At 31.3% G+C, this 13,274-nt stretch overlaps 1 protein-coding gene across 1 annotated transcript; it reads right to left on the bottom strand.

Annotated features, from left to right (window-relative positions):
* Positions 1–6,043: 6,043 nt before the first annotated feature.
* LOC139901870 (transcription factor MYB36-like) lies at positions 6,044–7,705 on the bottom strand. The gene is made up of 3 exons (XM_071884541.1): positions 7,570–7,705; positions 7,310–7,439; positions 6,044–6,767 (listed from the first exon to the last, which is right to left on the bottom strand). Exons 1-3 carry the CDS (start codon positions 7,703–7,705, stop codon positions 6,044–6,046), a joined length of 990 nt encoding a protein of 329 aa, XP_071740642.1.
* Positions 7,706–13,274: the final 5,569 nt, after the last annotated feature.

Below are 13,274 nucleotides of genomic sequence, written 5' to 3'. Positions count from 1 at the left end.
GACGTTTTTCAAAGACTGCATTCATTTTAAAACAAACCATAACCTTTATTTCATTAATAAAGGTTTAAAAAGCTTTACGTAGATTATCAAATAATGATAATCTAAAATATCCTGTTTACACACGACCATTACATAATGGTTTACAATACAAATATGTTACAACAAAATAAGTTTCTTGAATGCAGTTTTTACACAATATCATACAAGCATGGACTCCAAATCTCGTCCTTATTTAAGTATGCGACAGCGGAAGCTCTTAATAATCACCTGAGAATAAACATGCTTAAAACGTCAACAAAAATGTTGGTGAGTTATAGGTTTAACCTATATATATCAAATCATAATAATAGACCACAAGATTTCATATTTCAATACACATCCCATACATAGAGATAAAAATCATTCATATGGTGAACACCTGGTAACCGACATTAACAAGATGCATATATAAGAATATCCCCATCATTCCGGGACACCCTTCGGATATGATATAAATTTCGAAGTACTAAAGCATCCGGTACTTTGGATGGGGTTTGTTAGGCCCAATAGATCTATCTTTAGGATTCGCGTCAATTAGGGTGTCTGTTCCCTAATTCTTAGATTACCAGACTTAATAAAAAGGGGCATATTCGATTTCGATAATTCAACCATAGAATGTAGTTTCACGTACTTGTGTCTATTTTGTAAATCATTTATAAAACCTGCATGTATTCTCATCCCAAAAATATTAGATTTTAAAAGTGGGACTATAACTCACTTTCACAGATTTTTACTTCGTCGGGAAGTAAGACTTGGCCACTGGTTGATTCACGAACCTATAACAATATATACATATATATCAAAGTATGTTCAAAATATATTTACAACACTTTTAATATATTTTGATGTTTTAAGTTTATTAAGTCAGCTGTCCTCGTTAGTAACCTACAACTAGTTGTCCACAGTTAGATGTACAGAAATAAATCGATAAATATTATCTTGAATCAATCCACGACCCAGTGTATACGTATCTCAGTATTGATCACAACTCAAACTATATATATTTTGGAATCAACCTCAACCCTGTATAGCTAACTCCAACATTCACATATAGAGTGTCTATGGTTGTTCCGAAATATATATAGATGTGTCGACATGATAGGTCGAAACATTGTATACGTGTCTATGGTATCTCAAGATTACATAATATATAATACAAGTTGATTAAGTTATGGTTGGAATAGATTTGTTACCAATTTTCACGTAGCTAAAATGAGAAAAATTATCCAATCTTGTTTTACCCATAACTTCTTCATTTTAAATCCGTTTTGAGTGAATCAAATTGCTATGGTTTCATATTGAACTCTATTTTATGAATCTAAACAAAAAAAGTATAGGTTTCTAGTCGGAAAAATAAGTTACAAGTCGTTTTTGTAAAGGTAGTCATTTCAGTCGAAAGAACGACGTCTAGATGACCATTTTAGAAAACATACTTCCACTTTGAGTTTAACCATAATTTTTGGATATAGTTTCATGTTCATAATAAAAATCATTTTCTAAGAATAACAACTTTTAAATCAAAGTTTATCATAGTTTTTAATTAACTAACCCAAAACATCCCGCGGTGTTACTACGACGGCGTAAATCCGGTTTTACGGTGTTTTTCGTGTTTCCAGGTTTTAAATCATTAAGTTAGCATATCATATAGATATATAACATGTGTTTAGTTGATTTTAAAAGTCAAGTTAGAAGGATTAACTTTTGTTTGCGAACAAGTTTAGAATTAACTAAACTATGTTCTAGTGATTACAAGTTTAAACCTTCGAATAAGATAGCTTTATATGTATGAATCGAATGATGTTATGAACATCATTACTACCTTAATTTCCTTGGATAAACCTACTAGAAAAGAGAAAAATGGATCTAGCTTCAATGGATCCTTGGATGGCTCGAAGTTCTTGAAGCATAATCATGACACGAAAACAAGTTCAAGTAAGATCATCACTTGAAATAAGATTGTTATAGTTATAGAAATTGAACCAAAGTTTGAATATGATTATTACCTTGTATAATAATGATAACCTACTGTAAGAAACAAAGATTTCTTGAGGTTGGATGATCACCTTACAAGATTGGAAGTGAGCTAGCAAACTTGAAAGTATTCTTGATTTTATGAAACTAGAACTTTTGGAATTTATGAAGAACACTTAGAACTTGAAGATAGAACTTGAGAGAGATCAATTAGATGAAGAAAATTGAAGAATGAAAGTGTTTTTAGGTGTTTTTGGCCGTTGGTGTATGGATTAGATATAAAGGATATGTAATTTTGTTTTCATGTAAATAAGTCATGAATGATTACTCATATTTTTGTAATTTTATGAGATATTTCATGCTAGTTGCCAAATGATGGTTCCCACATGTGTTAGGTGACTCACATGGGCTGCTAAGAGCTGATCATTGGAGTGTATATACCAATAGTACATACATCTAAAAGCTGTGTATTGTACGAGTACGAATACGGGTGCATACGAGTAGAATTGTTGATGAAACTGAACGAGGATGTAATTGTAAGCATTTTTGTTAAGTAGAAGTATTTTGATAAGTGTATTGAAGTCTTTCAAAAGTGTATAAATACATATTAAAACACTACATGTATATACATTTTAACTGAGTCGTTAAGTCATCGTTAGTCGTTACATGTAAGTGTTGTTTTGAAACCTTTAGGTTAACGATCTTGTTAAATGTTGTTAACCCAATGTTTATAATATCAAATGAGATTTTAAATTATTATATTATCATGATATTATCATGTATGAATATCTCTTAATATGATATATATACATTAAATGTCTTTACAACGATAATCGTTACATATATGTCTCGTTTAAAAATCATTAAGTTAGTAGTCTTGTTTTTACATATGTAGTTCATTGTTAATATACTTTATGATATGTTTTCTTATCATAGTATCATGTTAACTATATATATATATCCATATATATGTCATCATATAGTTTTTACAAGTTTTAACGTTCGTGAATCACCGATCAACTTGGGTGGTCAATTGTCTATATGAAACATATTTCAATTAATCAAGTCTTAACAAGTTTGATTGCTTAACATGTTGGAAACATTTAATCATGTAAATATCAATCTCAATTAATATATATAAACATGGAAAAGTTCGGGTCACTACACATACATACATACGCTAGTGATAGCACCTTTGGATTCAAACTTTTGTTTACATACTTACGCTATTTATAGCAACTGTGTTTTTTTTCAACTTATATTATGTCGCAAGTTATTTCATTTATACTTTATGACTTTTGTAAACTTAGACTTGTTGTCGAACGGTTTTGTAAACTAAACTTGCAAGTCTTGTACCTTTCAAATGAATGCGACATAATTTTGGTCAAACGAGTCTCATATAGGGACTACGACCACGCAACGGGACCTAAGTTAACGACGCCCTCAATAACGGTTTTGGTCGGGTCGTTACAAATGGTGATGGAGGTTCAAAACCGATACCGATGCTTTTTGGGTTAAAATCATTCGTAGTATTCATGGTGCTAATGGTGGCTTGGAGATGGGGAGTAGTTCATGTTGCTCATCATCTTCGGGTACTTGGCATAATATTATTCGTGCAGGTAATTATATAGATGGCTTAAACGCGGCGTTCAAGAGTTCCTTTGTAAAGAAGGTTGGTGACGGCTCAATGACTTCCTTTTGGAATGATCATTGGGTGGGAGAAAACAATCTCAGCAGCACATTCCCAAGAATTTACCAATTGGAAGCCAATAAAGATGCACTTATTACCGATCGTGTAAATACGGCCGTTCCATCTTCAGATCTCATTTGGGAATGGACCCGTACTCCCTCAGGCAGAACCCGTAGCGAACTAGAGGATCTAATCAATTTGATTTCAGATTTTATTTTCAATCGTGAATGCAAGGATGGTTGGAATTGGTCTCTCTCAGCAAACGGACTATTTTCAGTCAAGAAACTATCAACAATTATCGACGAGCAGTTGCTTCCGTGTCCAACACAATATCTTGAAACCATGCGTAACAATCTAGTTCCTAGAAAGCTAGAAATCTTGTGTGGAGGGCATCCAAGAAACGTATTCCGGTTAGGATCGAACTTGATAAACGCGGCGTTGATTTGCATTCCGTTAGATGTCCGGTGTGTGACGACGACGTGGAAAGTGTAGATCATTGTTTGGTTTTATGTAAGTTCTCCTTGGAAATTTGGTCCCGTGTTCATCAATGGTGGAAGCTAGGTCAATTTTCAAACTTTAGTACAAACGAGATCTTGCGTGGTAATGCCAACTCTTCAAATGTCATGTCAAAGTTCGGTAAACAAATTTGGCAAGCGGTCGAATGGGTTAGTGCTTATTACATTTGGAAGAACCGAAATAATGTTATCCTTCACAACAAATCGTGGAGCGTTCCGGTGGCAATAAACGAGATTCAAATCAAATCTTTCGAGTGGATATCGCAAAGATCAAAAGGAAGACAATTCAATTGGTTTAATTGGATTAGTGATCCTAGTATTTATCTCACAAGTGTGTAAATTTGTTTTGTTTTCGCGGTTGTTTGTTTTGCTAACTCCGCAATCAATTTTAGCTAGCTAGTTTTATTTTGTCGTGTTGTGTTTCTTTGTGCTTTGGGAGGTCTATGTCCCACTGCAATATCCTTGTACTTTCGTTGATTAATATATTCTTCTTGTTTTTCCAAAAAAAAATAAAATAAATAAATAAATAAATAAATAAATAGACTCTAACAAGAAAAATACTCCTCTTTCTCGAGTATCTTAACAAGAAATTAAGGCTTTCGTGACTTTGGAGTTGCATGTAAAGTTGAAGCCTTTCAATGGCTTAATTGCTTAGTAATTTAGTATATCCATTCGATTTCCATGTTTGAAATCATGCGTTGAACTGATAAATAGCTTGTTAGCGTTCGTCTGGTTGCGCCTTCCGAGCAATCTCTTCTTCAATTTTGTGCTCCAATAGCTCTTGATGGTCATTATCAGTTCAAGTTATAGATTTTTAACATAATATTTGCCCAATTTTAATGATACAGGCTAATGGCCCAAGGGAACATAATCAAATAAGAGCTCTCGGTGTCCACACCGTGCTCATTAAATCAGTCACCGACGCCGGCGCCAAACTATTTAAAAACCATAGGGACTAACGTCATAATCTTTAAGAATTAGGGACTAGTGGCATAAATTACCTTAATCCAGAGGGACCATTCGTATAATTTACTCTTTTTTTGGTGTTTGGAATAACTGATTTTATTCATTAGTTTCTAGACCGAATAATATATTCTTTAGTCTATTTCTTTCGTTTCTCTTCGTTTCCGTCCGCAAAATTTACAACTCTTACAAAGTTACAAGTTAGGTGTTTGGTTGAAGAAAACACACCCCTATAAAAAGTCACACAATAAAATTCAAAAAAAATATGTCTCTTTGGTCATACTCCGCGCAACTGTGTTAGAATTAACATCACAGTTTCGTTAACTATTGGGTCATTGTGAATTTTACTTATGTGGTCGAGAACACAGACGCACAATCCGACTGTTGAAATTTCTATTTAAGACTTTTAAACGAAGATACACGCACATCTAGTTTTGATTGTTCGTTCTTCTAATGTTCAAACCGAGGTAGTATATGTGAGAATAGTGTTGTACAACGATTTTGACCCCGGTTCTCACGAAATATGTCGCTTACAATGTTTGAACCTGAAGCTTCTTATTGTGATTTCAAGAACCTGAGACCCATGAAATCTTCAACTTATTAGATCTACGATTAATCCATAAAAACGAATACCATTAATTTTGTTACTTGAAGAAAACATTGCTATGGCGTCTAAAACCAATTCAGTAACGATTTAATCATGTAATGATCTCGGAAAATAAATTATTGATCTTGATTTAGAAGTTTTAATACAGTAATTAACATTAGAAAGCACATATTCTAACTATACATACTTGTCTAAACATTTTATTATTATTACTAGTGTAGCAACTATTGAACTACGTTGAATACAACTTATTCGCGATTAGTTATCCAAGTCGAGGACACTCCAATCGAACACATTAGAAGACCATGGCATGCTACTATTCGGATAATCCATCTCCTTATAATCATCTATTTCTCTAGTTTTTACATGATCTACTGATACATTATTAGCTGTTTTGTTGGCCAACAAATTTTCCATCTCAGCTTGTAATACCCGAAAATTGTGTAATTCCAATTTTCGCTCATATGTATCATCAGGTTCAGATACATGTGATGTCGATGACCCAGAAATGTTGCTTTCGTCATTGACTAAGTTGTCCATTTCATTGATTATTATGTTACTATATGGGGAATAAACTTCGCGAGTACTGTTATTAGGTGTTGCAGCAAGTTCAATATATTGAGGCGTAATATTATGTGGAAAATGTTGCATTAGCGGGTTTGAGGATTCGCTCAAAAAATGGAGATTTCGAATCAAATTTTCTTGATTGGGATTTAATTTGCAAGGCCAGATAGGATTGTTGGTTGAGTTTGTGTTTACAAGGCTTTGGAGTTGCATATGAAGTTGAAGCCTTTCAATAGCTGAATTGTTTAATGCTTCAATGCCTTTTGAATCTTTCATATGATCATCACCCGAAACCGAGTACCGATTGGCTTCGGACTGTTTGCGCCTTTTTAGTAACTTCTTCTTCAGCTTAGTGTTCCAGTAGTTCTTGATGTCATTATCAGTTCTTCCTGGTAGTTGAGCTGCAATTATGGACCACCTAAGCAATTTTCAAAGAGAGTTATGAACTAAGAGGTATATTTAACAAATAAATAAATATTAAAATTTAAATTTGAATATATAATGAGACTCTGCTAGTAAACTAACCAACCAAAGATAGTGTATAGGCTTTGGGTTTTGAGGTTTAAAGCTTATTAGTAGTGTATCTTGAGGTGACAAAGAAATTTAAAAAAAGTCGAAACCGCCACGGGATAATTTGTTTAGCCGACGTTCATCTGAGTAAATAAAAATTCATTCTTTGGATAACCTGAACCATGGCTGATTTTAGGGTTATGGCTCTGGTCTCCCGTGACACCACTACTTTGATTTATTTTTAATTTTTTTTATAAAGTACCCTCCAAATAATATAGGGCAACAATAAATTTGACAATAAGACCTCATATAACTTTAAGATATATGATCTTTTAGATGTAAACAACCACTAAATATAATTAGTCCACTTCGAAAACCCTTTAGGTTTGGACCCTATAATCGTCATCATCACTGTTTGCTAGTAAACTATAGCTCAAATTTTATACATACCTACTGCCAATGCTAATATAGAGGCTGCAAATAATGTTGTCTTCTTCTTCTGAAAATCCTCCATGTTTGATATTGGGTCTAAGGTAATTCAACCATCTCAGTCTACAACTTTTGCCACATCTATTTATGCCTGCACATACATCATTGTTATGTTAAGAACTCCAAAAGTGATCCAAGTCAGCAAAAGATTAATCATATCATTTGAAACTAAATCACAAATTATTAAACTAATATTATGAGCAATGAACCAAAATATATACCGATCTTTTGAGGAAGAGCGATCCAGTTACCGCCGAAACCGTAGTTTTCAATGTAATCTTTGAGTATAGCATCTTCTTCAGGAGACCATGGCCCCTTCTTTACAATTGATTTGTCACAGCAAGGTGCTCTTCCCATATTTCCTATACCTTTTTATCTTGCTTACAATCTTCTGTAATATTTATTATCTATTATCTATGTCCCTAATTTGATATATGAGTGTGTGACAATTTAAGTTTAATGTGATGCATACTTATAGAAATTAAAGTCAAAGTTTTGGTGTCTCTTTATCTACAAGGACCTGTTTTTCTTTTATTATTTGTTTTAAAGTTTTATTGACTTTTGGCAAATAATCTTTGATGATGATGCCTACGTGTTCAATTTTATTTTAAAAATTCGCTTATCAGTTAAATTTAATCACAGGTAGACTGTGTATGCATATATTTTGGTAAATACCTTTTCAAACAATTAAATATATTTGAAAAACTTATAGAATGAACATCACAAATCACAATTTAAATGTGCAATGCCAATTTTACCATTCAAGTTTATCTAGTTATTAGAGTGATGACAATCATATTTATTGTTAGTCAATATATTGTTAGTCAATCCTCTGTTTTAATTTGACTTGAAATATTACTCCGTAGTTAGTAGGCTAAAATGCTCCTTAGTACAATATTTATAACAAAAATGGTGATAAACTAGTTAAACTCGTTCAGACTAATAATTGTTTGTCTATCTATAATGTGAAACATAGGGCCAACCCCTTGTATGTATCTTAATCAAAGCAAATGTTATGAGGATCCTTCAATTTTAATAGTAATCCTTATTTTAGTCAGAAAAAAAAAATATGTTCAATCCTAATACCTTTAACAATCCCATGCGCAATTATCTTCTTCAAAATCGATTGTGGAACTTGAATAAATTATTTACCGTTTTTAATGTGAAACATATCTGACTTGCTTAACTTTTCTCATAATCAGTACAATATTAGTTATTAGCTAACAATATTAGTAGTTGGTGCTATTATATGTTGACTTAGTTGTCTCATATATGTATCATTTTTTTCGTCAATCATACGGACATGAATATTGACTTTTGGTTAGCAATAATTTGGAGGTCAAAAAGGTGGGTACACCCCATGCATGTCAAAATGGTTAAGTACATTTGCTACCAGAAGATCGAATGCAAATCAAATCAAAGTAGCTACTCCATTCCATCGCCTAATTGTTTGATTCCTCTAGCATTATATTTTGGATATCTACCACTAGTAATAGCTTTTTACTTTTTTCTTTTATTTTTTTAATTTAAATTATAATAGACTCAACAATCTAATTGAAGATACAATTGAATAGATTACACTATTTTAACTACCTATCCAAAACTACCCAAACATATATTGCACAAATACTAATAAAAAAATAAACATACACTTGACATACACATGCACTTGACACAAACAATTGAAACAACCAAAAACTCTTGTGTTCGCATAGTACAATTGAGACACATCATAAAGTAACTCATCGACTTACATTTGATAGCGTGTAACATGTAACAATATGATGAAATCATGAGCATCCCTAATCTCACAAAAGACCTTGACCACTGAACGCCAAAAACACATAACAAGGGCACACCGGGCACAAAAGACGTTGAGCAACCTGTTAATGCATATTGTCAATTTCTAATTTGATATTCGTTGTGATGTAATTCAGACTTATACGTTTAATCATGTAATGACATTTGTGACTATTGAATGTTTGATATTATATTTAAATGAATTAATTAATACTGAAATTGACCCGACAGTCGATCGACTGTGTGAGACAGTCAACCGACTGAAGACACCGTCGGTCAACAATGTGAGGTCGGTGTAAGTTGTTCAACGATCGATTAAAACAAGACAGCCGACCGACCGACGGAGTCAGTCGACCGACTGTCACTGCATATAGTATATATACGGGTTTCGTGTTTCAGTCCAAGGTTACGCATTCATAACCCTAATCGACCTAAGATGTTCTGTAATCGTCTCCTACCTCCAACCCACCGATTTACAACGTTTAGGCACTGTTCTGTCTAGGTTTGGCTATTTCGGTCTCGATAACGACCCGTAACTCGATTAACCCTCGTTCTATTGTATTCCGCCTTTAGATCGAGTATATACCATTCTAAGATCCTTGCTAAATCTTCTACAAAACCGATACCTGAGCCACCTAGAAACTCACTAAATTTGATCATGCTATAAATACTTCGAACTCCGATCAAGACCTTCGGAGGATCATATTTAAAGCACATGATGTGTCATGGGATGTATGAAAACTATGATAAAGGAAATAAACCTACCGAGCAGTAGAACGCAAGAGACACGACCAGGTGCCAAAGAAATTGAGATCAGTAACACTGACTCATCCGAATCCATAAGGTACTTCATCGAGAAGTAAGAAGTATATCTGGAAACAAGAACACGGATACCACCATGTGTCCTTGACAAGACCTAAACTAAGCAAAATGAATTAACGAAGCCCATGAGAAACCAAGTCCCACAATCATTTCCAATACACTAATCAACACAATCTTAATCGTAATTCGGGTGGTAGGAAAAGTATGACAACCCGGAAAATTTCTGACTAAATTTAAACCTAACCTCAACAAATTCCGACGATTCACGAACAACTATTTGTAAATAGATACGTTATCAATCTAAATATATGTCAACTACCCTATATTTGTATGTATATATATATATATATATATATATATTTACACACACACACACACACACACACACACACACACACACATATATATATATATATATATATATATATATGTGTGTGTGTGTGTGTGTGTGTGTGTAAATTGTTTTTGTTATTATTATGACCATTATCATAAAAAATCATTATTATTATTATACAACAACAACAGAAATTATTATCATTATTATTATTATAGTTATCTTATATAAAAATAATACAACTTATTATTATTATCATTAATAATAATAAAAATTAACATTATATAGTTATTATTATCATTATTAAAAATGATAATTTCTCATTTTTATTAAAATTACTATTGTTATTATCATTATTATTTTTGTATTATTCATAATATTTAAAAGTATTATTATTATTAATATTATTATTATTATTATTATTAATTCTATTATTATTATTAGTATTTTTATTATTAATAGTATTATTAATTTTTATTATTAATTAAAAATAAATATAGAAGTCAAGAACAATACACTATATATATATTTTTGTATCTGCTCTCATTATTATTTTTTATGAATTCAGTTTGGTTAGGAGAATCTGTATCTCTGCTTTTTATTTTTTTATTAATCATGATTAACCTGCTTTTATTTTTTTAGTGAACGTGATTATATTTTATTAATCCTACTGGTTTCTATCTTGTTTCTGTCGATTTATTTTTTTATATAAATTTCGATCCAATCCAGTATACCAGTCGACTACAGCTCCATCATCAATCCCTTTATTTCAATTCAAATTAAAACAGAAAATAAAGGCCGTAACCTTTGTTCTTGAGCTGTGATGATCAATAGCTCGATTTCGTATCAATTTTCAAAATCAAATAATGCCAAGGTGTTAGGAATCAACCACTCAAATTACCTGCAAAATCCCAGCTTCTAATTCTTCGTATCGATCATGAATTGTCGAGTCAAAGTTTAACATAAAAAGTCAACCGATTGTTTTTTTGATCAAATTCAAGTTCGCGTTTAGGTTTCTGACTCAATTAAGGATTTAGAAAGTTTCTATAAGTGAGTGACTACATAATTCATGTTGAAATTGAGGCTCAAAACTGTCTCATAATCAAAATTGGGTTTGGAGTTCTTCGCGAGTATAACTTGGTTGCTGCTGCTATTTTATTTTTTTTTCTTTGATTTCTGTTAATCAAGAACACTTCCAACAAGGTAGTTTCTGTTCCATTTGCAAGTTATAAATCACACTTTAGATGTTAGGATCATCTCTGGTCGATTTGGTGTTGAAGATGATGAACACAGAAAATTTAGTTAAATATAATCGGGTTATAAATTTAAACAGAAATACAAGAATGGTTCAATGGTTTAATGTGTTAGCGAGGTAGCGAGTAGTCACGGGTTCAAGTCCCGTCTCTGGCATTTTTTTGGAAAAGCTTTAAGGTAGCATTCTTATTAATTCTATTATTATTATTATTATCATTATCATTATTATTATTATTGTTGTTGTTATTGTTATTACTAAAATTAAAAACATAATTATTATTATCACTAATATAATTAGTATTATTATTATTATTATTATCATTATTACTAGTATTATACTATTAGTATTATCATCACTAACTTTATAAGTATTAGTATTAGTGTTAAATTATTGTTTTTGTTATTTTTTTCTCTTATTATTATTATTATTATTATTATTATTATTATTATTATTATTATTATTATTATTATTATTATTATTTTGAAAACAATATAAATTCTCATTATCATTTTTGTTATTAGTATTATCATTATTAATAAAGTTATTATTATTATTATTATTAGTAAATCATTATGATCAAAACTTTCATTTTTATTGAAAACATCATTTTAGTAAAATTATCATTTTTCTATCATTAAAACTATGTCATTATTATTATTAACATTTAATTACTGATATCATTATCATTATTATTATTACTACAAAATAATACAACTCTTTATTCATTATCATTATTAATATCATTTTATCAAATAAATACTTATATATAGAATATATACAAAAGTATATATATATAGAAATATATAACAATTAAAATAATATATAAACTTATTCAATTATGAGTATACGTGTTAATATATATACTTGATATAGGTTCGTGAATCCGAGGATAACTCTGCACTTGTTCAGTGCCATCATACTCGTAAAATACGAAATACAGTATCGTGAGTTTTCATAGCTCCCTCTTTATATATATTTTTGGGCTGAGAATACATGCGCAACTTTTATAACTGTTTTACGTTTAGACACAAGTACTCAAACTTTTATGCTATATACGTGCTTTGGCATGCTAAATCTCCACCGTAATATCGTTAATTGCTGAGGTATAAGATGCAAACTTAGTTATTGTGAGTAGCGCTACTGAGAGTGACGTGTCTAGTCAGTTAACCGTTGGTCTTTGACTACATAATAATGATTCTACGACATGAATAACAAGTGTCACGGGGTAACTTTTGTTTAGTCGCGATATTACAAACTCAGCATTACTTTTAGATTGGTATTTCTATATCAAATCAACACTTTATATTGATATTTCTATATCAACTTTATTAAATCTTGTGGTCTAACACTATTATTGAAATCATATTTATGATAAACATATGAACTCACCAACCTTTTGGTTGACACTATTTAGCATGTTTATTCTCAGGTCTTACATAATGCTTCCGCTGTGTATTTGCTAATTGAAAGCAACATTTCAATGAGTCATTCATGGATAATTTGAAGGACTTGCATTTGCTAATTTGATGATGATTGTTTGCTATGCTTGGTGTCTTCATTACATATCATATCAGTTAAAGACATTTAATGCGTTGTTTATTAAATACAATGTAATCTATTTATCTTCCACTGCAAAACTCAATAAAATGTCTCATATAGAGTCGTTCTCTTTTATACAACTGTGATTTGATATAGTAAGTCATAAATACCCCAGG

Source organism: Rutidosis leptorrhynchoides, chromosome 3 (genome assembly GCF_046630445.1).
Source record: "Rutidosis leptorrhynchoides isolate AG116_Rl617_1_P2 chromosome 3, CSIRO_AGI_Rlap_v1, whole genome shotgun sequence".
NCBI lineage: Eukaryota > Viridiplantae > Streptophyta > Magnoliopsida > Asterales > Asteraceae > Rutidosis > Rutidosis leptorrhynchoides.
This window is presented reverse-complemented; position numbering and strand designations above follow the sequence as displayed.

Coding starts and splice junctions, on each gene's coding strand:
- LOC139901870 (XM_071884541.1), bottom strand. CDS start 7,705: ATGGGAAGAGCACCTTGCTGTGACAAATCAATTGTAAAGAAGGGGCCA. Junction 7,440..7,569: donor CGCTCTTCCTCAAAAGATCG/GTATATATTTTG, acceptor ATGTATGTGCAG/GCATAAATAGATGTGGCAAA. Junction 6,768..7,309: donor TATATTAGCATTGGCAGTAG/GTATGTATAAAA, acceptor AAAATTGCTTAG/GTGGTCCATAATTGCAGCTC.